The 27,458-nt window shown below is 48.1% G+C and overlaps 1 protein-coding gene and 1 long non-coding RNA gene across 8 annotated transcripts in view; one reads left to right on the top strand and one right to left on the bottom strand.

Annotated features, from left to right (window-relative positions):
• Positions 1 to 18,101, top strand: part of CELF6 (CUGBP Elav-like family member 6) — a 30,232-nt gene extending 12,131 nt beyond the window's left edge. Inside the window, exons 3-13 of one of the 5 annotated variants that reach the window (XM_038580895.1) lie at positions 531 to 579; positions 12,426 to 12,554; positions 12,652 to 12,731; positions 12,898 to 13,041; positions 13,139 to 13,271; positions 13,947 to 14,096; positions 14,269 to 14,331; positions 14,582 to 14,659; positions 14,745 to 14,888; positions 15,501 to 15,656; positions 16,484 to 18,101. In XM_038580895.1, the coding sequence (XP_038436823.1) occupies positions 531 to 579; positions 12,426 to 12,554; positions 12,652 to 12,731; positions 12,898 to 13,041; positions 13,139 to 13,271; positions 13,947 to 14,096; positions 14,269 to 14,331; positions 14,582 to 14,659; positions 14,745 to 14,888; positions 15,501 to 15,628 (1,098 nt within the window). In that variant the 3' untranslated portion in view covers positions 15,629 to 15,656; positions 16,484 to 18,101. Of the gene's footprint in view, positions 1 to 530; positions 580 to 12,425; positions 12,555 to 12,651; positions 12,732 to 12,897; positions 13,042 to 13,138; positions 13,272 to 13,946; positions 14,097 to 14,268; positions 14,332 to 14,578; positions 14,660 to 14,744; positions 14,889 to 15,500; positions 15,657 to 16,483 lie in introns of those variants that run through there. The other 4 variants (XM_038580894.1, XR_005381850.1, XR_005381849.1 and 1 more) reach the window with 4 other exon arrangements.
• LOC119866935 lies at positions 147 to 27,447 on the bottom strand. Of its 3 annotated transcripts, none has more exons than XR_005381852.1 (3): positions 27,140 to 27,447; positions 26,918 to 27,028; positions 147 to 3,849 (listed from the first exon to the last, which is right to left on the bottom strand). It is a non-coding gene; the product is annotated as an uncharacterized LOC119866935 (long non-coding RNA). The 3 variants fall into 3 exon arrangements; XR_005381853.1 differs by lacking the exon at positions 147 to 3,849 and adding an exon at positions 14,289 to 15,755; XR_005381851.1 differs by lacking the exon at positions 147 to 3,849 and adding an exon at positions 19,084 to 25,625.
• Between the last annotated feature and the right edge of the window lie 11 nt (positions 27,448 to 27,458).

The following is a 27,458-nucleotide window of genomic DNA, read 5'->3' as shown; positions in this document are numbered from 1 at the left end:
TTTTCCCTCATTTAACAAGCTGAATCCAAGAGAGGATGGCTTGCTTGAAGTCATACAACCATTAAAAGGCAGAGTTGGGGTAGACAGCACAAAGTCGGATTCCCAGATTGTTTAATCTAAATGACATATAGAATTATAGTCTCAGTTTTAACAAAACACAAACCTTCGGTGTCAATTCTACCCTCCCACCCAACTCCTCTCACCCAAAGCCTTTAAGGAGGCCCAGGAGCCAGAGGGACAGGGCTCACGTAGTCCTAGCCCAGAGCCCAGAGCAGGATCTCTTTTGCCACCACGGTCCGTCCTGCTTGCCACCAAGCTTCCTATCACCCCACCCTTCAGGTTTCAGCACCTTCTGAATTCCCCAGTTTAAGGAAGAATCTTGGAGAAAATCTATAGTCCATTGTAAGAGTGGTGGGGTACAGAGTTCAAAGGGGCCAGGGCTTAGATCCTGAGGCATCCAGGGGAGGAGAAGCTGGGTGCCAGGGCCAGGTAGTCATGCTGACTGGGTGTCTTGGTCCAATGTCTTTCAGATGAATCGTCCGATCCAAGTGAAGCCGGCTGCCAGTGAGGGCCGAGGAGGTAACTTCCCTGTGTGACAAACCTCAGGGTGTCACCCACATAGGGGGTGGGGGGCTTACTCCTCGAGTCAGTCTTGCCCATGGTTTATTACCAGAGCTTCCTTGGGTCAGGGGGTAAGTGGGGCCCAGAGTTGCTCAGCACCAGAAACAGCTCAGTCTTCCCAGCTCTTCCCTTCCCTGAGAAGGAACGGGGTCCCAGGGTCCCTAGACACAAAAAAGGCGGGAAGAGCCTAGGAAGATACTGGAGGTAGAGGATGGGAGCTCTTGCCACCTTGCCCTGGAGAGAGCTCATTCTCGTTTTTTCAGGTGGAACTTCCAGATTTGTCTGAAAAACCAGGCTGGAATGGTTCTCTTTTTTTCATATTCTTCTGATCATAGAGGACCCAGTCCACTCTGGATTGGAGCCACTCATTTCTTCACTGCAACTGCCTAGTTACTTATGGTAAAAGAGGAGTCTGGTAAGACAGACTTTGCAGGCCATATGAAGGAATTGACTCTATACTGGTGAGGAGCATGGCAAGTCTTCGAAGGTCTTTTTTTTTTTTATTTTATTTTTTTAGCAGCACTGTTTCCCAGTGCAGAAAGACCCATGCTCCTTAAGAACAGGAGGGGTAGAAAGCCTGTACCTTTTGACAACCAGCTACATTCCAGCCAGCTTCCATACTGGAAAAGTGATGCTGGCTTCTGGTGTCAGTTCTTTGGCGTCTTTCTCACCCTTGGGTCTTATATCATTCCAGGATATCTGCCTATTGCCCTGATGTCTGCTGACTCTCTCCCTTGAATGAGACTCTCTCCCTGCCTTACCTAAGATCAGTCATGGTGTTGTTAGATGGAAGAAGCTGCCCATGGTCTGGGAGAGAATGGAACCCAATTGACAGGTCTTCATTGATTCCTAATTCTGCACATGACTCTCAGACTCTCAGACTTCATGTTCACTGGCTACACCCACAAGGGGCTCTGGAAGCTTTGTGGGCCTCTTGTGGAGTTCTTTCTTCCATGAAATTCTTCCTTTATCTTTATAGATTATCTGACCTCTGGTCTCTGATTCTCAATTTCAGGTCAAGATGTTATCACTTCTACTTTGCCTTGAAGAGATATTTCCAAGTTTCCTCCTCCCCTTCTCACATGTAGCCTCCTTTCCCACCTCATTCTTTCCAGACAGGTTTTTGAGAAGTTCCAGCCTCCATACAGAACCTCTGGTTCACTTGTCCCGAGAATTTCTGCCTTTTGGGAAGCTCCGTTAGGCATCAAGGTCATTGTTGGCCATTGCTGGCCATCTTCTAGGCCTTGTCCACAACCATTAACTACTCCCGTAGTTCAGAGTCCAACTTAGAGTACCTGAGTGAGCTAAGAAGCAGACAGTTTGAGCTGTAATTTATTCAACCATCCAACCAACATCTTCTGAGTAACTTTTTAAAATATAAATTTATTTTTTATTGGTGTTCAATTTGCCAACATATAGAAAAACACCCAGTGCTCATTCCGCCTTCTGAGTAACTTACTCCACATTAGGAATAGAGATGTGAGCAAGGCAGACCTGGCATCTGGCCTCATTGAGCTCTGGAGCTATGAAGGGATAGTACATGGGGTAACAATTCAGTGTGATCAGTGCTTTTCAAGTCCTGGAGAGATTGTGGGCATAATAACAAGAGCGCATCTATCTTAGTCTGGGAGATCAAGGTGGCCTCCCAGAGGTAGTAATATTCAAGCTGAGATCTCAAGGATGAACAGGAAGTAGTCAAATAGAGAAAAGAGGGGAGAGGGAGCAGGTGTTTAGGCAAAGGGGATAGCATGCACAGAGTTCAGAACATGATGCAACTTGGATCTGGTTCAAGAACTAAGTTCACCATACTGGGGGCACTCTTGCTGTTTGGAATCCAACACATCTCATTGGGGTGAGGGCAGCTGTACAAAGGAGGCTTCGGATGATGTTTCTGCTTGGCCTGGTCCATATGTCCTCATCATCTGAGCCCCATGCAGTGGCATCAGCCTGAGTTTTATCATTTTCCTCCCCTTTTTGCACAGATTTTACAGGTGTCACATCATTGACAAATTCTGTATTCTGTGGCAGCCCACCTATATACACCTGTTCAGATTCAGAGAAGCTCAAGAGAGTGGGAAAAGCAAATCTAGTTGAATAGAGGTCTGCCTGGCAGTAGGATTCATAATTTTAGTAGTTATGTGTTACACGGGTATTTCTTGACAAGTGATGGCTCTTAACGAGCATATACTCCAAATGCATCCATGAATAATCCTTCTTGCAGGTTTAGATGGCCAGATCTCTCAAGTCCTCCCTCCTCCCACTCAGAGTCACCAAACATTCCCTGCTACATTTTCAGGAGAGAGGAGACATATGTACTAAGTCTTGCAAAACAGTTGGGCCTTTACATTTTATAAGTATTTAACTACCAACTGATCTGTGTTAGATAATCTTGTTACTAATCAAAATGTGTTCCTTTTCTTCAGTGTTACATATTTCTTCTGAGTTTAGCTCTCTGTTGAATTTAAACACAAACTAATGCTTTAGAAACAGAGCTTTTCGAATGGTATTGGATTTTGCTTTTGAAACGGAACATTTGACACCAGTGTGGTACAGCTTGCCCTATTCAAGTCTTATCTTTGCGATCCCAAAAATCACATTGGGAATACTGGTATCAATGCAGACATAGTCTAAAGGGTATCGAGGCAAATAGTATAACCTTCTAAGATTCCACCATTTTCTTCTGGAAGGGGTTATTTGATCCCCCACACCCTGCCAAAACAGGGATCTCCAAATCTCCAACTCAAATGCTACAGGAGCCAGGTAGAGAACTTTAAACGAATGAGATTGACACGACTTAATTACAATTTACATTTTAATTATATTAAATGTTGGCAACTGATTCAATTTTTAAAAGTTTACCAGCACTGTGAGAACTCAACCAAACCTATCAGTTTTGCTTCTTTGGCCCAACGACTTCCCTTTCTTCCCATCTTCATATAGGAGCACTCTGTTGTACACACATGAGCTTTTTTTAACAAAAACAGTTACTTTACATTCTCTCTCTTGAATTTTGGTGCCAATGCAACAGAGTAGTATTTCTTATTTTTGATCAATAGACATGAGGTTTATGGTTGAAATAACCTATGTTTTAAACACACTGCATGTCGTATTACTTTAAGAAGTTATTAGTAACCCTTGTACATTCAACGCTTACAATGCAATAATAGTAGCATCACAACAGGATCTGCCTGGTGGAAGGTACTGGAGTCCTCTTCTTCCATGGCCATTCTATTTATTTGAGAGAGAAAGAGAGAGCATGAGCATGAGGGAAGGGGCAGAGCAGGGAGCCTGATGCGGTGCTCTATCCCAGGTCCCTAAGATCATGACCTGAGCCAAAGGCAGACATTTAACCGACCACACAAGTGCCCCTTATAGCAGCCTTTTAATGATCTCAGCCAATTCCCATAAATTCTGCAGCTAATTTCCATGCTGTTCATGTGCTCCATACTCGGTGCCTATATTTTGCATCCTGTGGTATTGAGCAGTACTCTTAAAAGAAAACACACCGAACTTTCCAAAACTAAATGATATCTTAATTATAATAAAGGCACCCATTTCTACATCAAAAAAACATAGTGCAAAAAAAAAAAAAAAAAAAAAAAACATAGTGCCAGAAAGTTTTCTCCTCAGCATTTGACTTAAACTTAAAGTCACTTTAACTTTGACTTAAAGTTAAATTTTGAGGTGGAATTTTCAGAATCTCATAATACCGGGACATATTTTCTGACCTAATCAGATTTATTTGAATATAAACATTAAAATGTTTGGATAAAAATTAAAGGGTCATGTATTTCAAAATGTTAACATCAAATTATATGAGGTCAGGGCTAGGGATCCCCAAATCCTTCAGACAGTGGTAACTAAATAAGCCTGTTTTACTTGCTGTTCAGCATGGAGGCTGTGGTTGATTTTTTCTAACTTACATTATTTCTGCAATGGAGGCACAAAAAATAAGTTTAGTTGTAGGTACCAATTGTATAGGAAAACCTTAGTCCTAAGGCAAAATCTTCAAAATCATTGAAATTCTTTACATATATTTTTCCTCTCTTCAAATTTCATAACATAAAATCAATAAATTCATAAATCACAGTAGGAATTGCTCTGCTTGTTCCATTCTCCAACTTTGGTGGTATTTTTTTTTTTTTTTTTTTTTTTACCTAGCACATATTTGTGTTTCCAGGATGCCTGAGGTACAGATACAGGTTAAGTAATCAGCCCAAGTATTCTTTCCACTTTAGCTTTTTTAAACTTTAAAATTTAAAACATTCTCTGAAGGGAGGAATCTCTTTTTAAATCTTGAAATTTGGCTTAACTGAAGAGACCAATTATCTGTTATCACATCAACTCTCCTATCACCATCCTATAATTAATTGTTTAGGTAATTTCTAACTGAATTTATATGGTTTTATTTAAATATCACCCTGGGTTCTGAATAATAAATATATATAATTATCTAACTAGGTGAGCCATTTTTTCCAAATTTTATCCAGGATCCTACTTCATTCAGTGTTTAACAACTAAACTTTGAGTTAAAGTTAAATTTTGAGCTGGAATTTTCAGAATCTCATAATACCAGGACATATTTTCTGACCTAATCAGATACGGATCTTAGCTACAACTGTTATGCCGGTCAGTTGACACTCGTATCTGTCTTTGACCCTTATACTTATTTAATTCCTAAAAGTATTCCTCCAGTGAAGACCCGACTGGGTAGGTTTCACAGTAGAGCTTGAGACTACTCAAGTTAACGTTTCACTTCCTGAAATTAATTCTACCTCTGAAGGTAAAGGGAGGTGCTTGCCCTTCAGCTTGACTCGGAGCGGATCACCCAAAGCTGATCATGAACACTTTTAGGTCGTGGCAATGGCTTTAATCCTCTGACAAGCCCTTCAGGTACAGGTATACAGCCTACACAAGGAAAACGCAGTCTGGGGGCTGAGATTCTTCTCTCTCAGGAGAACCTGGAATCTCAGGCTTGTCTGCCTTTCTTCCCTACTTCCTGGTTCTCCTGGGTCAGGACGAAGGGACAATAGAGTCTCTGTTCTTTCTTGGTCTACGTACCTATTTTTCAGTCCTCCTTGAATTACTTCTTCATTTTTAAAAATTATAGTAAAATTGGTATATCATAAACTTTATCACCTTTACCACTTTTAAGTGTACAGCTCAGTAGTGTTAAGTATATTCACATTTATTGTGCAACCTATCACCAGAATTTCTTCCTCTTGCAAAGCTCTAAATCTGTACCTATTGTAACAATATCTCCGTTTCCCCCTCCAGCCCCTGGTAACCATCATTCAACTTTCTTTATCTATAAATTTGATTTCTCTAAGATACCTCATATAAGCGAAGTCATGCAGTATTTGTCTTTTTGTGACTGGCTGATTTCACTTAGCACGATCTCTTCTTCAAGGTTCATCCCCGTTGTAGCATGTGTCAGGTTTTCCTGCCTCTTAAAGACTGAATAGTATCCCACTGTAGGAATACACCACAGTTTGTTTATCCATTCATTGGTTGAAAGACATTTGGGGGATCCCTGGGTGGCGCAGCCGTTTAGCGCCTGCCTTTGACCCATGGCGTGATCCTAGAGACCCGGGATCAAATCCCACGTCGGGCTCCCGGTGCATGGAGCCTGCTTCTCCCTCTGCCTGTGTCTCTGCCTCTCTCTCTCTGTGTCTCTCATGAATAAATAAATAAAATCTTTAAAAAAAAAAAAAAGACATTTGGGTTGCTTCCACCTTTTAACTGTTGTGGATAATGCTACTGTGAACATGAGTGTACAAATATCTCTCAGCTTTCAATTCTTTTGTTTTTTTTTATAAACTTATTTTTTATTGGTGTTCAATTTGCCAACATATAGAATAACACCCAGTGCTCATCCCATCAAGTGCCCCCCTCAATGCCCGTCACCCAGTCACCCCCACCCACCCCCCTGCTCACCTCCTCTTCCCCCACCCCTAGTTCGTTTCCCAGAGTTAGGAGTCTCTCATGTTCTGTCTCCCTTTCTGATATTTCCCACTCGTTTTTTCTCCTTTCCCCTTTATTCCCTGTCACTATTTTTTATATTCCCCAAATGAATGAGACCATATAATGTTTGTCCTTCTCCGATTGACTTATTTCACTCAGCTTTCAATTATTTTGGTTATAATACCCAAAACTGGTATTGTCAGATCATATGGTAATCCTACTTTTAATTTTGGAGGGAACTGCCTACTGTTTTCCATAGTGGCTGTACATTCCCACCAGCAGTGCACAGGTTTCAGTTTCTCCACACTCTTTCCAACACTTGCTATTTTCTTCTTCAACATCTCCTCCTCCTCCTCCTCCTGCTTCTACCTCTTCTTCTCCTCCTCTTCCATCTTCTCCTTCTCTTTCTTCTTCTACTCTTTCTCCTCCTTCTCCTTCCCCTCTACCTCCAGCTCCTCCATCTTCTCCTTCTTCTTCTCCTTTTCCTTCCTCTCCTCTTCCTTCTTTTTCTCCTTCAACAGTCATCCTTTTTTTTAAAAAAAAGATTTTATTTATTTATTCATAGAGATGCAGAGAGAGAGAGAGGCAGAGAGAGAAGCGGACTCCATGCAGAGAGCCTGACGTGAGACTCAATCCAGGGTCTCCAGGATCACGCCCTGGGCTGCAGGCGGCGCTAAACTGCTGCACCACCGGGGCTGCCCCTCAACAGTCATCCTAATAGGTGTTAGGTGATATTACATTGTGGCTTTATTTTTTTAAGATTTATTTATTTATTTGTTTGTTTATATATTTAATAGAGAGATAGAGAGCATAAGCAGACAGAGCAGCAGGGAGAGGGAAAGCAGGCTCCCTGCTGAGCAGAGAGCCTGATATGGGGCTCAATCCCAGGACCCCAGGATCATGACCTAAGTTGAAAGCAGATGCTTAAGTGCTGAGCCACCCAGGGACCCCTACATTGTGGTTTTAATTTGTACTTCTTTAATGATTAGTAATGTTGAGCATCTTTGCATATGCTTACTGCCCATTTGTATATCTTCTTTGGAGAAATGCTTATTTAAGCTCTTTGCTCACTTTTTAATAGGATAATGTGGGGGCGTTTGTTGTTGAGTTGTAGGAACTCTTTATTCTGGATATTACCCCCTTATCAGATGTATGATTGGCAACTATTTTCTCCCATTCCATAGGTTGTCTTTTCACTCTGAGCGTGTCCTTTGATGCACAGAAGTTTTAAATTTTGTTGTAGTTCACTTTATCTATTTTTACTTTTGTTGCCTGTGCATTTGGTGTCACATCTAAGAAATCATTGCCAAATGCAAGGTCATAAAGCTTTTCCCATTTCTTCTAAGAGTGTTATAGTTTTAGCACTGGTGTTTAGGTCTTTGGTTAATTTTCAGTTAATTTTTCTATATGGTGCAAAGGGTCCAATGTCATTCGTTTGCATGTATATATCCACTTTTCTCAGCACCATTTGTTGAAGACTGGCACTCTTGTCAAAACCATTTGACCATATATGTGAGGGTTTATTTCTGGCCTCTCTATTTTATTCCATTGATTTGCAGGTCTTTCTGCCAGTGTCACACTGCTTGATTACTGTAGCTTTGTAGTAACTTTTGAAATCAGAAAGTCTGAGATCCAACTTTCTTCTTTTTCAAGATTGTCTTGACTATTCAAGGTTTCTTGAGATTCATATGAATTTTAGGAGGGACTTCTCTATTTCTGCCATTTTCTAATGGCAAAAAAAAAGGACATTGGGATTTTAATGGAAATTTTTGAATAGAAATTGCATTAAATCTGTAGATCTCCTTTGGGTAGTAGTGATATCTAATAATATTAAGTCTTGTGTGAACACAAGATGTCTTCCATTTATTTGTGTCTTTAATATCTTTTAGCAACGTTTTATAGTTTTCAGGATACCAGTGTTCTGCCTCCTTGTTTAAGTTTATTCTTAAGTATTTTATTCTTTTTGTTGCTATTATAAGTGAAACTGCTTTCTTAATTTCCTTTTCAGATTGTTCATTGCTAGTGTATAGAAACACAACCGATTTTGTTTGTTGGTTTTGTATTCTACAACTTTGCTGGATTTATTAGTTCTAACAGGGTTTTTTTGTTGTTGTTGTTGTTCTTGCTTTGTTTTATTTTATTTTATTTTTTTGAAATTAAAGCTCTTCTTGGCACTTATCAGATCAGGCCAGAAGACTCTGCCCTGGATATTTCCTCACTGACTTTCCCGGGCTTCCTTGACTCCTTATGCTGGAGTCATTACTAAGAACATCAGGGGAATGATGCTTTGCTCCATGTGCTGCCACCAGTAGTATCCTCTGGGTTGGTATTTGGACTGAAAGGTGGCCAAGTATTTTTAGGATGTATTTGGTGGTTGGTACCCCAATGCTGAAACCTTGTTCCTACACAGTCCCTACAATCACAACATCCCACCAACAGGAAGGTAAATGAGTACGAGGCCCATAAACCAGAAACTCGGGCACCTCAGGAATTCATTTGGGCCAGCTTGAGGCAGAGCCTCCTTTCTTGAACAGTATCTTGGTGCCTTTCCTGAGGAAGTGGGAATGGACTGACTCGGACTCTGGGTCTCAACCTCATCATTTGCTGCATTAGAATCCCTGACCTATAAGACCAGTTGCACAAAGCAGCTTTATGGAGCTGGGCCTCTGGGGCTCATACAACTTGGTTTGGGTTCAAAAAAGCATTTGGTAGAAGAGCAAGGAGTACACATTAGTTGACAACAGGAGAATGCAGTTATACCACTCCACTGTGTTCCTGTCCAGCTATAGCTCAACTCCACACTAATGCTTTCTTCCAATTCCACCCACTCCAGAAAGGCTGAGCCTCCTTATTTGATATTCCCATCTTCCTGAGGACCCAGCTACCACCCATGGGATGATTTTATTCAGACATTTCTGACCCACCTCGTATAGAATCCTCTCTTTACCAAACTGGTAGAGTTTGAACTAGAGGAGATTGAATTACCTGGGCTAAATTCCATCATCATCTCTCTCTGGGGGCATTGATCAGCCCTTAGCACCTTCAGGGCTGTGTATTTGGGGGCTATACTTAGGAGGTCTAGCCTATTACTCTCTTAGGTCTCCTGAGAAACTTATCTCACCATTTAGGATCACCTGAAACTCATGGTTATTGTGACCTTGATTATCCTGCTGTCAAAAATCATCAAGCAAAAAAAAAAAAAAAATCAAGCTCCCTGTAAAGTAGCATAAAGAACACCAGCATTCAAGGTGATACCTTTGAAACAGGCAGTATAGAGTCCAGCCTAGAGCCCAGCCTACAACCCAGCTTCATTTCAATTTAAAATTCTGTATAGCCCAGTAGTCCAGGACAATGGGGTCAGTGCCTTCTCATGAAAATTAAAATTCTTGACTTGGCACTGCAAAAGAAGGTTCAGAGAATTTCATGGTCTGTGGCATGGGCTTTAACTAATGACTATCAGCAGCAAAGAGCACCAAGAGGAAGAGCAGATAAAGATCAAACCACTGTACACACAATCCTATTTCCTGTTTTGGGGGCTCCATCTCAGCCTTGACGTTTCTCTTCCTACCTAGGGCTGCTTGGATGTCAGTCCCTGTGCCATGATATCTTAGCTGTGTGCCATCACCATCTTGCAGACCCTATCCACACAGCTGCACTATAAATTAGTACATCACGAAGCCCTGTTAAAGCCTTGGGACTCTGGAGGCCATAGGATCTTCTCTAGCCCCTCTTGGGCCTCAGACAGACACAGGGGCATTCCTTAGTGTCATAGCTCACAACAGTGACAGTCTTCTGAGGTTTGATTCCCTGACCAAATCAGGCCTGTCTTCCAATGTCAAGGCAAAGCCATTAGCAGACTGATCAAGCAATTCTTTCTTTGTCTTCTTGGTTTCCTGAAGAGGATGATCTCATGTCCCTCTTTCATATATCATGTGGAATTCTATTTACACTCTTTTAGATCAGTGGTTTTTAAAGGACTTTCCTTGGAGCCCCCTTTAGGGGGTACTAGGAGAAGATGAAGCAAGAGGAACTTCAGCCCCATCCCCACTCCCCACCTTTCTAGTTTCCGTCAGAGCAGTTCCACTTGTTTTTCATTTTTTAGCTTCATCCTAATATTTTTGTTAGAAGAACAGATTCCGCAGCTTTTTGAAAAGGTTGAGAAACCAGTGATCTGTTCCAAAAGCACTCCTCTGTGGCTAACATTCCCAGAAGTGAAGCACACTCACCAGATTGTATTCTCACCGCAGAAGGTCCGCACTTCCTCTAGGATCCCAGCCACAAGTACATTTTATATCCTTTCCCCCTTGGGATCACTGGGCAGTAATCCCCTGGAGAGGGGCAGGATCTGCTGAAGCACACTCTGCGTGTCCCATTTAAGCACAGCCCCCACTCTCTACACAGACACAGCATCGACTGACACTTCAGGGTCTCAGGGCAGCCTTGGCTGAACCCCACACCTGCCAGGTAAAATATGGACACACACATCACCCTACTGGAGATTGCCTCCCCTGTTGGTGCCAGGCAGTCTGTTCTTCTTTTTCTTTGCCACCCAGGCTTCAGTCTTTGAGCCTTCCCAGCCTTGTGTCCCTTGCACTCAGGATCCGAGGCTCCCCATTGGACTAGCCAAGTTTATCAAGGAATAAAAGAGTTTGGGATGGGTTTTCTTGGGCTCCAGGATCTGAAGGTGAAACCTAAAGCCAGATTCTCACCCTCTCCTTCTCTCCTAACTTACGTTGCCTGCGTGAAGCCTCATGCTATTTCAGAGAGTTATGTTGGTGCAGAAAGGAGCAGGGCTTTGACAGCAGGCCCTGTGGTCTGGACCCCTCTACTGTGGGTTCCTGGGCAGTGCTCCTGAGGCCTTGACTGGCTAGATGTGCAACTAAGCCCTGGTTTCCAGCCCCAGTTCTCCAGCTTTCTCCATGGAACACACTCCCAGATGAAGAGAGAACACAGGGAGGGATCAGACTTGATCTCGGGTGGCCATCCAAGTCTACAGAATCTGTACTTCTGTAGTGTGAACGCCTGGGGAAAGATCAGGGCAAGAGCACAGGGAAGGTGGAAAGTAGGCAGCAGGGCCCAGTGAGGACCCTAGAAGCTCGGCATGGGAGTTTAGGAAAGGGGTCAAGGGCTTAGCAAGTGTAGGGGGGAAATGCTAACCTTAGAGGCTCAGGAACCCAAGCTTCCTGCCCTCTTTAGGCCTTCGGGAGAGGCACCCAAACTGAGTTTGGTGCTAGGCTTGGAGATTCATCATTGCAGTGCTCAACATCTGGGGACAAGGCAGTAAGTAGGACGAGACAACCATTTTCTGTGCTGTTTGTTCTTGGCCCAGAACCCTCCTCCATTTGAGCAGGAAGGGGGCACTCATGGCACTGCCCTCCAGCTGACTAGCAGGGGCTTACTTCTTTTGTCCTAATCCAATCTGAATACAAAGGCCTTCTCTGAGGACACCCCCCCCCCCTTAGGGCTGAGGCTGAAAGGGTCCCAAACTGCCTTTCCCAAACTCTCAGAACAGAAAGGTCAAGCATAAAGAAGATGCATACAGGGCTGAACCCAACCCAAGATATCGATTGAATCACTTTCCACAAAAGCAAAATCAGTCTTGTTTTTTCCCAGGACCCAGGTTTTCCTGGTGGATCTGGGTTGAGTTCTTTTCCTCCAGATCGATCTGCAGATTATCCTGCTCCTTAAGGAAACCCAAGCTTGTAGCCCAGGGCATGCTCACTCCCTAAACCTCCTCCCAGAGTTGGACTGTGGTGAGCTGCCTTCTTAAGCTCCTCTGGCTACTCTGGGGAGTCCAAGAGGACTTAGGGTCTCCAGGTCACGCCTGGATTTGTCCCCAGAGGACCGAAAGCTGTTTGTGGGGATGCTGGGGAAGCAGCAGGGTGAGGAGGACGTCAGGCGCCTGTTCCAGCCCTTTGGCCATATCGAGGAGTGCACCGTCTTGCGGAGCCCTGACGGCACCAGCAAAGGTGACTTGAGCGGACCCTGGGATTCCCTGCCTCGTTGGGCCGCGCGAGCCTTTGGCCCCCGTGGCCTGAGCCGCCCCATTCTTCTCCTCCGCCCCAGGCTGTGCCTTTGTGAAGTTCGGGAGTCAGGGCGAAGCTCAGGCAGCCATCCAGAGCCTGCACGGCAGCCGGACCATGGCGGTGAGGGCGGGCGCCCGGGGCCAGGGCGAGGCCGGCGGGGTGGGGCCGGGCTTCTCCTCCCCACGTGCCATCGGTGCCCAGCACAGGGCCTGATGGGCACAGCGCTTGGCCTAGGGCCGGGGCTGGGGTCTGGACTGGTCACGGCGGCCTCCCCTGCCCTACCCAGGGCGCCTCGTCCAGCCTCGTGGTCAAGCTGGCGGACACCGACCGGGAGCGCGCGCTGCGGCGGATGCAGCAGATGGCCGGCCAGCTGGGCGCCTTCCACCCCGCGCCGCTGCCGCTGGGGGCGTGCGGAGCCTACACCACGGCGGTGGGTGCCCGCCGGGCGGGGGGGGGGGGGGGGGGGGGGGGGGGCGGGGGCGCAGCCCGCCGCTGAGCTCCACCCCCGCCCCTCTTCCCTCCCAAAGATCCTGCAGCACCAGGCGGCCCTGCTGGCGGCGGCCCAGGGCCCGGGCCTAGGCCCGGTGGCCGCGGTGGCGGCCCAGATGCAGCACGTGGCGGCCTTCAGCCTGGTGGCCGCGCCGCTGTTGCCTGCGGCAGGTACTGCGCGAGGGGCGGGGCCCCGTGGGGGCGGGACGGGGAGGGGCGGGGCACGGAGACGGGGCGGGGCCCCGGGGGGCGGGGTGGGGCGGGGCCCCGTGGGGGCGGGGCGGGGTGGGGCAGGGCGGAGGGGGGCGGGACAGGGAGGGGAGGGGCGGGGCCCCGGGGGGCGGGGTGGGACAGGGCGGGGCGGGGCCCCGTGGGGGCGGGACGGGGAGGGGCGGGGCACGGAGGCGGGACGGGGCGGGGCCCCGGGGGGCGGGGTGGGGCGGGGCGGGGCAGGGCGGAGGGGGGCGGGACAGGGAGGGGAGGGGCGGGGCCCCGGGGGGCGGGGTGGGACAGGGCAGGGCGGGGAGGGGCGGGGCCCGGGGTCGGGCCAGGGCGGGACGGGGAGGGGCGGGGCACGGGGGGGACGGGGGACGGGGCGGGGCCCCGGGGGGCGGGGCCCCGTGGGGGAGGGCCGGGCGGGGCGGGGCACGGGGGCGGGGTGGGGCAGGGCGGAGGGGGGCGGGACAGGGAGGGGAGGGGCGGGGTCCCGGGGGGCGGGGTGGGACAGGGCGGGGAGGGGAGGGGCGGGGCCCGGGGTCGGGCCAGGGCGGGGCGGGGCGGGGCGGGGCGGGGCGGGGCGGGGCGGGGCGGGGCCGCGTCCTGACTCTCCCACCCCTCGGCCCCCAGCAGCCACCTCCCAGCCAGGCGGCGGCCCCGGCTCCCTTCCCGGTCTGCCAGCGCCCATCGGGGTCAATGGATTCGGCCCCCTGACTCCCCAGACCAACGGGCAGCCGGGCTCCGACACGCTCTACAATAACGGGCTCTCCCCTTACCCAGGTGGGCCCTCCGCTCCGCCCAAATCTCCCCGAAACGGAGTGGGGTGCGGAGGGGGGCGGCGGCGAGCGTCTGGGGAAGGGACTTCTCTTTGCCTGCGGCCTCTCACAGCGCCCCTCCACCTCCCGCCCGTCCGCCCACCTTCACCGCGGGCCTCCCGCCCCTCTCTCCCCAGCCCAGAGCCCCGGTGTGGCTGACCCCCTGCAGCAGGCCTACGCCGGGATGCACCACTACGCAGGTTTCACTTGGCGCTACGCGGCCTGGGGGGTTCGAAGGGCCCCAGAAAGGAATAGGGAGATTGGGGGGGCTGGGCTAGGCTCTCTTCTGAGGAGTCGACCCTCCCATCCCCCTACCCCTGGGCCCAGAACGACCTAAGGGGTGAGGGTTCCCTGGACTGGGCCGAATTGATCAAAGGTGGCCAGGCAGATGGGGCCATACTTGGGGGATGGCTTCCGGGGGTCACTGCCTACTACCTCTGTCTCCAGCAGCCTACCCGTCGGCCTATGCCCCAGTGAGCACAGCTTTTCCCCAGCAGTCTTCAGCCCTGCCCCAGCAGCAAAGAGAAGGTGAGGGACAGGGGACTGGAGATCAGGGCCGGTGGGGCTCCACTCAGGGTCCCTCCCCTGAACCAGCCTGCTGCTGTTCCTGCAGGCCCCGAAGGCTGTAACCTCTTCATCTATCACCTGCCTCAGGAGTTTGGTGATGCAGAACTCATACAGACATTCCTGCCCTTTGGAGCTGTTGTCTCTGCCAAAGTCTTTGTGGACCGAGCCACCAACCAGAGCAAATGTTTCGGTGAGCTGAACCCCATCCACGGGCCTCTCCCACTCCGAATTTGGAGATGGACTGCAGTCCCCAAGCTTGTCCCTCCATGAGTCGATGGCTCCCGGAGATGGAGCGTATGGCACGAAGCAGGCTCATAGACCAGTGACTAGGCTAAGCCCAGACCAGGAACAAGCCCATTTTGAGGTTCACCTGGGGAAGTCAGGTGTCTGAAAGATGTTTGACCAGGTGAGGCTTAAGAGTCTAGGAGAGCAGGAAGAATTTGGGTCTGAGGCCAGAGAGCCCCTCCCACCCCAGCCACAGTTTAGAGGATCAGAATGGGAGCTGGAGAGGGAGAGAATCAACCCTTGCCGAGGAAAGACAGGGAAACAGCTCAACCAGCACACTCCCTGCCCCCAACACACACTCTCAGAATTGCCTCCTGTCCTTCCAAGAATTACACCTTTAGGAAACTTAGGCTGTTCGCCTAAGTATGAGTGTGTGTTTGTGTGCATGTGCACATGCACGTGCAAACATGGAGGATGGAGGGGTATTTGATGGAACTGGCCTGAGGGGGCTGGTCAGAGAGCAGGGAGGCCCTGCCAGGCTGAGATTCCAGCTGACCTCTCTGTCCACACCTCCCAGGGTTTGTTAGCTTTGACAATCCAACCAGTGCCCAGACGGCTATTCAGGCCATGAATGGCTTTCAAATTGGCATGAAGAGGCTCAAGGTCCAGCTAAAGAGGCCCAAGGATGCCAATCGGCCTTACTGATCTTCTCTCACTGACCAGCCAACAAAAGGTGAGTCCATGGTGGATCCCGGGCGGATGGGGCCTGAGTGATGGAGGCCATGTCAGCTGTGATGTTCCTTTGGAGATGTTAGAAGCACCCACCTTCTGTCTGGGAGACAAGGGGCAGAAGTTAAGGAGGAACCCTCAGTTGGAGAGTTTGGGTTTCTCCCTCGGTCCAAGGATGGAGATAAATTAGACAATGTCTGGCCCCCACAGTCTTGGAGAGGCCGTTATGGCAAGATCTAACCAGTTAGTTCTCCTCCAGGGACAGTCGCAGGGGGCCATGGGAGTAGAGAAGCTGTGTGGGGGGATGGCAGGGAGGTGGAGAATGAGTCTAGAAAAGTTGTGAAGGCTTGAGTTAGGACTTTATCCTGAAGACTGTAGGTAGGGAACCACTGGGAAATTTAAGCCAAGAGGGGATGAGATGCAGGGGCCGGGCCAATGATGGAGAGCCTAGAGATAACAAGACAAGCAAAGAAGCTAAAGAAGCAGAATCCTCAGGGCCTGGTGGGTGATGGGGAGAGCAATGACAAGCTCCCTTAGGTTTCTGGCAGGGCCAGCTGCCTGCACCTCTAGGGATCTGCTGCCTCAGGAGGTCCACATGGCCCGGCCTCACTTGTGTTACCCTAGGGAGCCCTTTGGAGAGGGTGTGGGGCTAGAGTCACCTTGCCAGGAGGCCCCAAAGTCTGCCTTGCCCTTGCGGCAGCTCTGCTCCTCAGGAAGAGATGTCACTGCTGGGGCAAGCCACTCTTCTGGTCTTGTCCTCCGGGATGATTTTTGCTTTTTTTTAAAAATTTTCTCTTTCCTCTCTCCTTATCAACAAATACCCAACAACAGCAACTGAAGAGTGAGAAGAAAGGAAAGGAAAAGCACAGAAATGCTTGAGCGGCCCTTCCTGAAGGAGCAGCCACAGATGGAGGTGGATCAGACCCAAGGCCGGTGCCTGGGGCTCAGGCCAAGTTAAGGATTGTTTTCATCAAGTGGGTTGTCCTGGGCCTGCAGCATAGAGCGCAGGCTGGCAAGGCGGCTGGGGCTGGCTGAGGATTGGCTGTCTAGGGGGACCAGCGGAGGGCCTTGGGGGTGCCAAGGGCTTCTCCGCGAGGGAAGCCCAGATTTACTTCTTTCAAAATCATATCATTCCTTAGAGTTTAGGGACCAAAGGACTATTGCTTTTTAAAGAATATATATATCTATATAAATTAAAAGAAAGAAACAAAAAACACAAAGAAAAGAAAAAAAAAAAACCACAGGAGAAACGAAAAGACAATATAGAGTCTCATACAAGCTGCCTTTAACTATCCCTAGGAGACAGGGTGAAGGAGACCCGTAAAAGCCCCAGCCTAGGCAGAGGGAGGCTGTGGAAAGATTGTTCTGTGTCTCATTCCCTCTTAATTGTCCCCCTCTCCCCACCTTTTTAAAATAATTAAGGACTTAAGGTCTAAGCTCCCATGCAGGCAACAAAGAGAGTTATGGAAGCAGCGAACCCCACAATCCCCCAACTCAGAGGGAATCCCCAAAGAGGTCCCAGGAGGTCTTTCCCATCCTGCGGGACCCACTAGCCAGCAGGAGTGTCCTTCTTGACAGTCTTGCCTGTGGAACCACTGCTTCCCCAGATAGGAAGAAAGAGGGAGTTTGAACCACCCCAGCCTTTCCCTTCCCCATCCAGATAGACAGAGGCCCTGCCTTTGGCTGAGCCGAGACATCTCCTGTTTCCCCTCACCTGGAGCCAGCCCCGGTGTCCCCTTGCTCCAGGCCACCTTCTGTCTCCAAGTCTATGTTTGCCCACCGGTAAAGTAGGTTCAGGATATACATAGAGGGCTGTGACAACAGACTTGGAAGGTTTGCTACTGTATATACTGCCATTGAGAAGGGGATAATTTTCAATATGTAGAAGCTTCAGAATTTAGAGGTCCCTCTTTACCCAGGACCTGGGAGGGAAGTAGATGTTTTGCCAAAATACTTCTTCATTCCTTTACAAAGTACATCTTTCCTATGCAAGAGTGTCTCACATGTGCTTATCCAAGGTGCTTCTAGATGGTGAGCAGTGTTCAGCTTAGAAGTGGTGTGTGCTCTGTCTGTCTGTCTTTGTCTATCTGTTGTATTCAGTGGGTGCCATATAAAGCTGATCAATGGTGGTGCTTCCTGCCTGCTTCTGTGAGATGGGCAAAAGATTCAGCTTAGAACACCATGACTCATCTTGCCTTGGTCAGCCTGTCCTGGGCCTGCAGGGCCTTGCACATATTTTTTCCCAGGAGGTTAATTCCCCCTCCACCTCATAGACATGCATCAAACTTGTGTGGGGCCCCGGCTGTGTGGGGGGCACTCTGATCCCCAGATGTCGCTGAGGCTGGAGGCCTCTGATCTGATATCACATCAGACAGTAAAGGATGTGGGGGAGTGGGGTTGGAGGGTTCCTCCTTCATAACAGTTTCTAAGAAAACTTGTTCCACCTGTTCCTCTGTCTTTGACTCATTTTTGGAGGGAATGGGATGAAAAATAGATACGGTAATCACATGAGCAGGTAAGCTGTAATGTGTATCAACAAACTATTTCCAATCAAGAGAGAAAATGGCATTGAAGGCATCATTACACCAGCACAATGGTGACACACAGACTGATCACCCTGGACCCAGGCAGATGTACGGAGCACCTGTGCCTTCAAACACATTCTCATGGTGGCAGAGAGGCTGTTCACTGCCAGGTGCTGAGCCCTGTGCTAGGAGCTAGGGCTCAGCCGCGTTCTATGCGCTCAGAGTCAGTGGGAAAGACTGACCAATTCATGTTATGATGGAAGGTCACACAGGGTCTATGATCACCAGCAGAAGAGTATCTAATTCAGACTTGATTAGGAAGGGAGGTCAGAGAAAGATTTCTTAAAGGAGTTGAAGAAGAGAAGGGTCTTCAAGGATGAACTGGGACTTTGAACAAAGCTGTTTGGACAGCTGCATCACTTTGATAAATTCTTACTGAGAAATAATAATGATTACCATGTATTCAGTGCCGATTAGGTGGGAGACGGTAGGCACCAAGACAAGACCCTCTTCCTATTCCCATCTCTACCCTGAACCTTAACTCATCCCCGAGTCATATTGAGACACTTGAACCAAAATGGCACTTGGTTAGGGACTGGCAGACTGTGATGCTGCAGAGGTTGGCAGGGTCTAGATCAGGCTTGGCAAAGTCTGGCCTGTGGGCAAATCTGGCCTGCAGCCTGGTTTTGTATGGCCTACAAACAGAACGGTTTTATATTTTTAAAAGGTTATAAAAATAAAACATACATTGAGTATGAGGCAGAGGCCATATGTGCCTCCACAAAACAAATATTTATCTGATCCTTTAGACAAAAAGTTTGCTGACCCTTTAAGATCATGCAAGACTTGTACAATATCCAATGAGTTTGAACAACATGGTGTGTGTGTCTCTGTTGTGTGTGCATGTATTAGTCTGGACTCTTTCAGTTGCAAGTATCAAAACCCCAACTCAAACATGTTTAATCCAGTAGGAAATTAATTGGCTTACACAACTGATAAACCGAAGGATGGGTCTACCCTCATGCATGGCTGGATCTAGAGGTTCAATTGATGACGTCTCCCATGTCTTGGATCTGCTTCCTTTTGTATGTCGACCTCACTGGTTCTAGCTCTAAAGTCCTAGGGAAGACTTTGGCCGCAATGGACATGTGCCTACCTCTAGGGTGAAAGAGTGGGCCACCATAATTGACAACCTCATCAGGATCACGTGGAGAGAAGAAATGGGCCCTTAAAGGAAGGAATGATGGGTAGATAAGCAGCACGCATCCACTGTATTCCACCCCTTTATTGCTCAGCAGCCACCTATATTTTTCTTGACAAACATAGAATTTCAAAAATGTGCCTGCCCAACAGTGAAATGATCCTCGGCCCAATAAAAATGGGAGACAAAGCAGAATCATGTCTAATTGCCTTAGGGAACCCTCAGTTCGGGGTCCCTTTGTGATGTGTTCTTGATCAGGTCTGGATGTAACTTATGATTTTAAAATCTATGGCTAAAAGATTGATTTAGCCGTCCATTTGGAACAGGGGAGAAGAAAAAACAATGGTCACTAACCTATAGCATACAGTACATTTTTCTGGACAGTGGAGTGAATTTCTTGGTTAACAAAACTGATTGCTCTTAGCCCTTTCCACTGGGAAATACCTTCTATTATCTATTGTCCTTTATGAGAATCCCTCAGATGTTTCTTCTGGAACTGAAGCATCCTTCTTTCCTTTGGACATGGCTTCAGACCCAAAGATTGCCTTAGAGGTTATGCATTTTCAGAGCCCTGTATGCCAGGGCTGAGGATTCTCTGGTGATATAATTGCTTTAAAACCAATTGATTTGATTTCTGGACCCTCTGTGAGCTAGTAACCATCATCAAGAATCTTGCTGGGTCTTGGTCCTTGAACCTGGATCAGGCCCTTGTGGTTTCTGTTTCTTAGCAATTGGTCACACTTTGCCTGTTTCCTTCCCCATCAGCTTCATGGTCTCCACAATGGTCTGTCTATGGTGATATGTAAATCTTAATCTGCTCATGCCCCCAAAGAAACATTATCTATTCAACACTTGGCTGGCTCATTCTCCAGTAGCCCTGACCAGATGGTCAAAATCCCTGAGTGGTACTGGCTCCTATGCCTCAGCCCCAAGGAGATGCTTAGGGTAGGAGGGAGGCAACCATACAAGCATTCATTTGGGCCCACCTGCAGCTTGCTCTATTCCTCGCCCTCTGGCCATGGTCCATTATTACACTGAGGCCACATCACCAAAGCAGTCCTAGGAGGAGTCTGTCAGTGGATGTTGAATTTGCGGGCCCTCTGGGAACTTGTGTCACTTGGGGACTATGAGGTTTTACAGCCTTTGGCAGGGCCTCTGGAATTTCTTTCTCCTGGGTGTCTTAGATGTAGGAAGAAAAGACCTCTAGTCTGAGATGATGAATGATCTCTAACATTGGAAGCAGCTCTGGATCTTCTGTGTGCTCTGACCAGAACTGGAGTCTTGCCTCTGCCTCAGTGGAGCATAAGATGCATGGAATACCTTCCCAAAGAAGGTGCTAAGGACATGGAGATCACAGGATCGCTCTTCATAATTTCTAGCTTCGGCTGTGATCTTTGGGCAACCACTGTTCTGAGCGCACCTGCCTGCATTGTGACACAGCCAAATCCAGCAGGGACTCAGAGGCTGTTTTTGGCCTCTGGGCCTCCCCTCATGGCCAGCACATGTATATAATTATGTCACACAACCTTATGTTTTTGGGAAAACCAGTGAAGGAAGAAACCTCATAGACTCAGGGAGTTCAAAGCCAATGCAGCCTAAGTAGCTGCTTTTCCAGGCTGAGCCATGTGGGGTCCACAAAGAGGTGACCAAATCTGTGCCAAGCGCAAACTCAGAAAGGGCAGAGAGCCACCGTTTCTCTCCGTAGCCCCAGTTTTACACACTGCTATCAGTGTTCTCCACCCTCCAGCAGCCTGGGTTGATGAGAACCTTTAACTGCCTGGCTATCTGTAGAGGGGACTTTGAACTTCCAGGCTCTGGCCTCCTGCTTTCTAGATGTCTAAAAGCAGAGACCCAGAAGGCAGAGCATCTGTAAGCCTGGGTCTGACTTTTCCCAAGAGAAGTATAAGGTGCCCGGAAGAAAATGCAGGGAAACACAAAGATAGCCTGTGAAATGAGCCTCAGCTTCTCCTATGGATAGGCTAGAAATGGCCTGGCCCCTCTACCCCCATCCCCATTCCCATTCCGACCTTGGCCCTGGGCTCTGGACAGGAAGCCCACAGTCTGGGCTAGATTCTCTGCATTTGAACAGGAAATCTGCCATGTCTACACAGCAAGGACCTTCTTGCTATCTCACTGTTGGGACTTAATGTTGGGACTGGAGCTCTGATTAAGGCTCCATGTCTTAGCCAAAGTACTCTGGAAACAGACTCTGAAGCAGGGGTTACAGTGCTCACACTGTTTGGGGAGATGGAAGTCCAGGATGATGAGAGGGGAGGAGAGACATGAGTCAGGATCTTTCCTGACAAGAAATGCAAAATAATGCATTACATGTTGGTGACATCATATGAGCCATGAGGAGAGAACAGGTCACTTGACAGTGTTGTTTTCTAAGCACATCGTATTTGCAAGGAGAAACCACCTGGGAACAGTTCACTAAGCGGAGAATTGAGATGGGGTGTATCCATATGTTCTTCCTCTCTCCTTTCCCTCTGGTCAAATTGTATCCCACAGAGAGCTACCTCCACTGTACTTCTGAGATGCATCATTTTTTTTTTAAGATTTTATTTATTCATGAGAGACAGAGGCAGAGACACAGGCAGAGGGAGAAGCAGGCTCCATGCGGGGAGCCCGACGTGGGACTTGATTCCTGGACTCCAGGATCGCGCCCTGGGCTGAAGGGAGGCGCTAAACCACTGAGCCACCCAGGTGTCCCATGAGATGCATCATTTGCCCCCAGATGGCTGTTTGGGAAGTCAGATTCCATGGCCTGCTATGTGGCATTTCTACCACAGATGTGGAAGTGGAGGGGATATTTCACGTAGGTGGGGACTTAAGTTCAAGAAGGCACATGAGGTTTGTGACCAGTATATCTTACATTTTCCTACAGGATTTACAGCCAACATCCCAGGCACCAGAATCCCTAGCACTGGCTGAATTCTAAGTGAAATAAATAAATAAATAAATATTAATTTGGGAGAAAAAAAGATGCATTCAGGTGTGGTATGGAGGATCAGACTTTTTCTCTGGAATTCCTTAGGCTGTAAGCTCAAGTTTCTCCTGTTGGATATCCTGTATCTATGCCTTTGTATTCACTCACTTTAGCTTGAGGAAGAGGATCTGGCTTTTATAATCTGTAAGAGCATGATGACCCTTGGCAGTCTAGCTTGCTGGCCACAGGCAGAAAAGGTAACTCTGAACAAAACTGGTTCTGGTTCGGGCAGCACAGAGGCAAGCGGAACTGCAGGATCCTAATGAAAATCTTAAGAGGCCAGCACATTTCAACATCCAGACTTTTTTTTTTTTCAGTGTGTCCCCGAGATCTCCATCAAGGATGGATGCATGACCCAAATCTTAAGATAAAATAGAAGATCATTTAACCAGCTAATTTGATATTACATAACATGGATTTCCAACCTCCCAGTCAAGGGTCATCAGATCCCCGCTGGCCCCATTTCACTTTGGTTCCATCACTTTAGAGTCTGCACACCCCATTCCATTTTAGTGTTAGAAGTGGTTGAGTGGCAGGTGATAAAAAAAAGTAGCATAAACCAGCTTAATCAAGAAGGAACTGAGAGGTGTAGTGTATTGCTGGAATTAGGCAAGTCTGAATTCAAGGGTTCAAATAAGTGTCATGGGCTATCTCCTTCTCCATCTCTCAGGGCTCTGCTTCTCTTTGTGCTTTGGTCCCATTCCTTTTCCCATTCTCTGTGATAGAGAGAGCTGGGTGCCAGCAACTTCAGTCTCATATGTTCCTAGCACTGTGGCCTCCAAAGCAAGAGAGTTTTGAAGAGAACATTGATTGGCTCTACTTAGGCCACGAACTCATGCCTGACCTAATCACTTTGGGCAAGGTGATGGAGTCCCCTGCCTGGCCCAATGGGTCACGGATCCATCTCTGGGGGGAGGAGGGGAAGACAGAGGGGGCAGAAATGGCATTGTGACTTTCAGCCCCAATGAGGATTTATGAAGTATGAAGACATGTCCTGCAGGGTCTGTAAGAATGTGTGCTTTGACCTGGCTGGAGTTTCGAACGCAGGTGAAGAAGTAGTGAGAGCCAGGTGAGAGCCAGATCCATAGAAAGGGTATCAGTTTTATCACAGAGGTAGGAGGGAGCCATTGAAGGGGTTTAATAGAGGAGTGCCATGATCAGATTTGGGTTTTAAGAAGACTCTGCTGGACCGCCAAGTGGATTCAGAGGAGTAGATACTAGGATAGAGGGTCTAGTTAGGAGGATAGTGCAATCCTGGTGAGGAAGAGCAGGATTATAACATCGGGATTGATTTAAGATGTAGGATGTTTACAAGGTAAAATTGGTCTTGTTTAAACGAGGGCGGGAGAAGTCTAAGATGCTTCTTTCAGGGTTCAGGCTGAACTAGTCATAGATGCCATTTATGAAGCTAGAAACATGGAAGAGATGCAGGCTGACAAGAAAATGTGTTTGCCTATGAGACATACGAATGGAGTTGTCTAAAAGGCAACTTATCCAAAAGGCAACTTGAAGAAGGAAAGGAGGAAGATATAAATTTGGGAGTCCTTGTCACCTGCAGTCAGTGTGCCACACGGGATGATTGAAACAGAAAAGCCATTTGTTGAAAGGGCACTGGGTGGGTCATAGTATCGCCAAGCAGGACATGCAAGCTTGGGAAATGAGTGGGAACAATGGGAGGCCATTCCACCAGAACAAAAGCCAAAGTTAGACGTCAGAACCAGAGAGTGAGAGTACTAGAGATTTCATCATCAGTGGATGCTTCATGTCACCATGTCACTAGTGCCCATCCCCCTATAGCTCAAACCATGGGAGAGAGCTGACCCTGCTGTGGCCACTGCCAGGGTGAATTATCCACAATTCTATTTCTCTGAATCATTTACCCCAGAATCCACATTTCTGGGGGCTACTTGGCCAGGCCCTGGTCACATACCTCTGTCTTAGCTGCCAACCCCTTTGATGCCTGTCATGGAATGTATGCTCTGCTTATCTCCAAGACTCGTAAGAAGGAAGGGGAATCAGATTCTGAGAAGCCCCAAATTACCAAGGTCCACTTCAGGTGGGTGCTGTTGAGGTCAATGGGAAGAGTGAAGAGATGAGAAATCAGTGTGGACTAAACTGTTTTCTCATTTTTAGGGAAGATTTTTATTTTTAAGTAATCTCTACACCCAATGTGGGGCTCGAACTTACAACCCCAAGATCAAGAGTTGCATGCACTACCTGCTACCTGAGCCAGCCGGGTCCCTTGTTTTCTTATTTATAAATAGTGAATGACAGAAAAGGAGTCCATTAAGGATGCTGCAGAGGGCCCATGTGAGTGTAGGAAGAAACTGGAATTGGGTAGCCCCTAGGAGCTAACAAAGGGTGCAGGATCCGGGTGGTCAACAAAGCCAAATGACATCAAGTGGTCAAATAAATTAATCCATTTCCAATGGATTTTTCAGTTCAGAAGTCCTTTGCAACTTCACTGAAAGTATTTTCAGTAGGGATTTTGGGAGAAGGTCACCAGATTTAAGCACTAGGTTTAAAGAGTACATGGGAGGTGAGGAAGTGGAAAGTCCCACTACTCCCTAGAAGTTTGCTGCAGGCAAGAAAAAATGTGCAACAGTCAGTAGTCGGTGAGATTAAAATTGGGTGTTTTGTTTTTGTTTTTGTTTTTTAGATGGGCCCAGTTGATCAAGTTTATGTGCTGAGATCAAAGAATAGAGCAGAGGGAAAAGTTGAATATCCATGAAGGAGAGGCATAGTGAAGGAACAAAGTTCCTGAAGAGATGAAAAGGGAATGAACTACACATCATAGTGGAAGGATTAACCTTGGATTTGAAGGGAAACCTTCTTTTCTGAGAAAGAAAGGGCCAGAGAGAGTCAAGTGCTTGGAGGGAACTGGAAACTAAGGCAGTTTCCTCCCCCTTGCCTTCAGTTTCTCTGTGAAGCAGACTGGGGGATGGTGACAGAAGCTGACCCGTAGAAGGACTGCTGGGTACACTGTGGGCACAACTGAAGAGACTGAGTTTGTAGTAGCTCTGCATTGAGTATAAGTTAAGTTAGCTTACACGATTTATTCTAGATAAATGTGAATCAGAGACCCCAAGGTCAGAGGGTCTCACAAAGGGCTTGGGAAGCTTTCAAGAACCAGAGACCAATCTCATCATTTCTGGTCTCGGCCTCTAGATGGTTCATTCTCTCCCTGAAGGTAGTCTTTCTCCATCTCCCATTCCTCATGGAGGTAAATTCACCATAGCTCCTGAGTTTTTATTTCTTCTGTTCAAGAAACCAGTCCAGTTAGAATAATCCATTTCTCCTCCCTAATCCAAGATTCCCAGGAGAAAACATTTACTTAGCATAACTTGGATTAGGGATCCACTCACAGTTCAAAAAAGCTGCAGCCACAGTGTCAGGGGTCAAACAAAACAGAGCATGGCCCTGGGGCCCATAGACCTGGAGGGTGAGTGTGGAAAATATAAATCCCAAAGAAGAGGGTTCATTAGCTAGACTTAAACAGTGTCCACTCACGAGCACAGTTCTGCAGGATTGGGTGATTTCCCTTATCTTGGTTTAGGATGGGAGAGGAGAGGAGAGGAGATAAATGGCCAGAATGATCCAAGATTATGATTTTAAGGGCAAGCATGTTAACAAAAATGTGATAAAAGTAATTGACCAGGGGCACTTGAGTGGCTCAGTGGTTGAGCATCTGCCTCCGGCTCAGGTGGTGATCCTGGGGTCCTGGGATCCAGTCCCGAATCACGCTCCCCGCAGGGAGCCTGCTTCTCCCCTCTGCCTATGTCTTCCTCTCTCTGTGTGCCTCTCATGAAAAAAATAAATAAAACCTTAAAAAAAAAAAAAGTAACTGCCCATAGGATCTGGACTGGATAGTAAAAGAAGCGAAGCAGGAAGATACCGATAAACCATGAGTCAGTCAAGATTCATGTGATTCATAAGGAGTAGAAGAGCTGGTGGTGTGAGATGGGAGGGGGTGAAGAGGGGGAAAGCCTGGAAGGTTGTGAAATACCAGATTTTGAGATTTTACTCGTGGGGACCCACCCCCTCTGTTTACCCCCAAGTGCTTGTGTTCAAACACTGCCAGGCTTTTAAACGCTGTTACAGGGCCTTTGTTGTGGGGAACTGTTGTAGGGGAACAGAGCCAATTCCTTCCCCCAACTACTCTGAACTTCTATACTCTGAGACTAAGGCTTTAAGTCCTGTTGTTTTCTATCGCTCGCTTTTTTCAGTTATTATGAGCTATGGGTGTAACAACCCGATGCTAAGACCGTGTTGTGGCCCAGGCTGAGAGAAAGGTGAAAGGACCAGGGAGTCGGCTTCATAAGGAGGGAATCAGAAAGGAGATGCTGAGCATATCCAAGGGAGGGATGGATATGACCTGCCTCTACCACTGCGGGCAAAGCTTTCCCTGGGCCTGCTGTATCCGGCTAAAAAGAGGCAGCGAGGAAGGAGAGTAGATCCAAGGTAAGCCGTTCCCCCTTAGTGCGGATGGGGAAGGGGCATATGGGAGCCCTGACATGCAAGTCTAAGGAGGAAGGGAGACGCGGCCATACCTGAGATCAACTATAACGGCCCTAATTAGGGCTCTCGTGCTTCCTACTCGCAGGTTCTTAGATGCATTATGTTGAGCCGTAGGACACTGCAGGTATTTGACCCTTTACAGCCTGCAAAACAGCAACCTCATAAAGGCCCGAGCTATCACCTTAGCTCACCCTCACCACCACAACCCCGTTACAAGGTATTTGTGCCCCCACTTCACAGATGGGAAAACTGACTCGGAAAGTGAAAGTCGTGGTTCGAGGCTGAGCGGGAAGTTGCCGCGACCGAGCTCAGGACCCAGATCGTTCTCCTGGAGAGCCAGGGCGCTTCCCGGCGACCTCAGGAAAAGCTGGGATGTCTGACTCCGCCGCTGCAAACCAGGGGGGTCCTGGAGCCCCGCGGGGTCGCGGGAAGCCCTCCTCGGTCTCCAGCTGCAGCCGAGGCAGCCGGGGCGGTCGGCCCTGCTCGTTCCTCCCGGCCACACGGGGCGCCCAGCGCCGACCGCCTGTTCCGGGGCGCTCTCCGCGCACCCCCAGACCCGTCGGTTTCCCACGC

The sequence above is a fragment of the Canis lupus genome, chromosome 30 (genome assembly GCF_011100685.1).
Source record: "Canis lupus familiaris isolate Mischka breed German Shepherd chromosome 30, alternate assembly UU_Cfam_GSD_1.0, whole genome shotgun sequence".
Lineage (NCBI taxonomy): Eukaryota > Metazoa > Chordata > Mammalia > Carnivora > Canidae > Canis > Canis lupus.
Note: the sequence above shows the minus strand (reverse complement) of the source record. Positions and strands in the feature narration are given on the sequence as shown.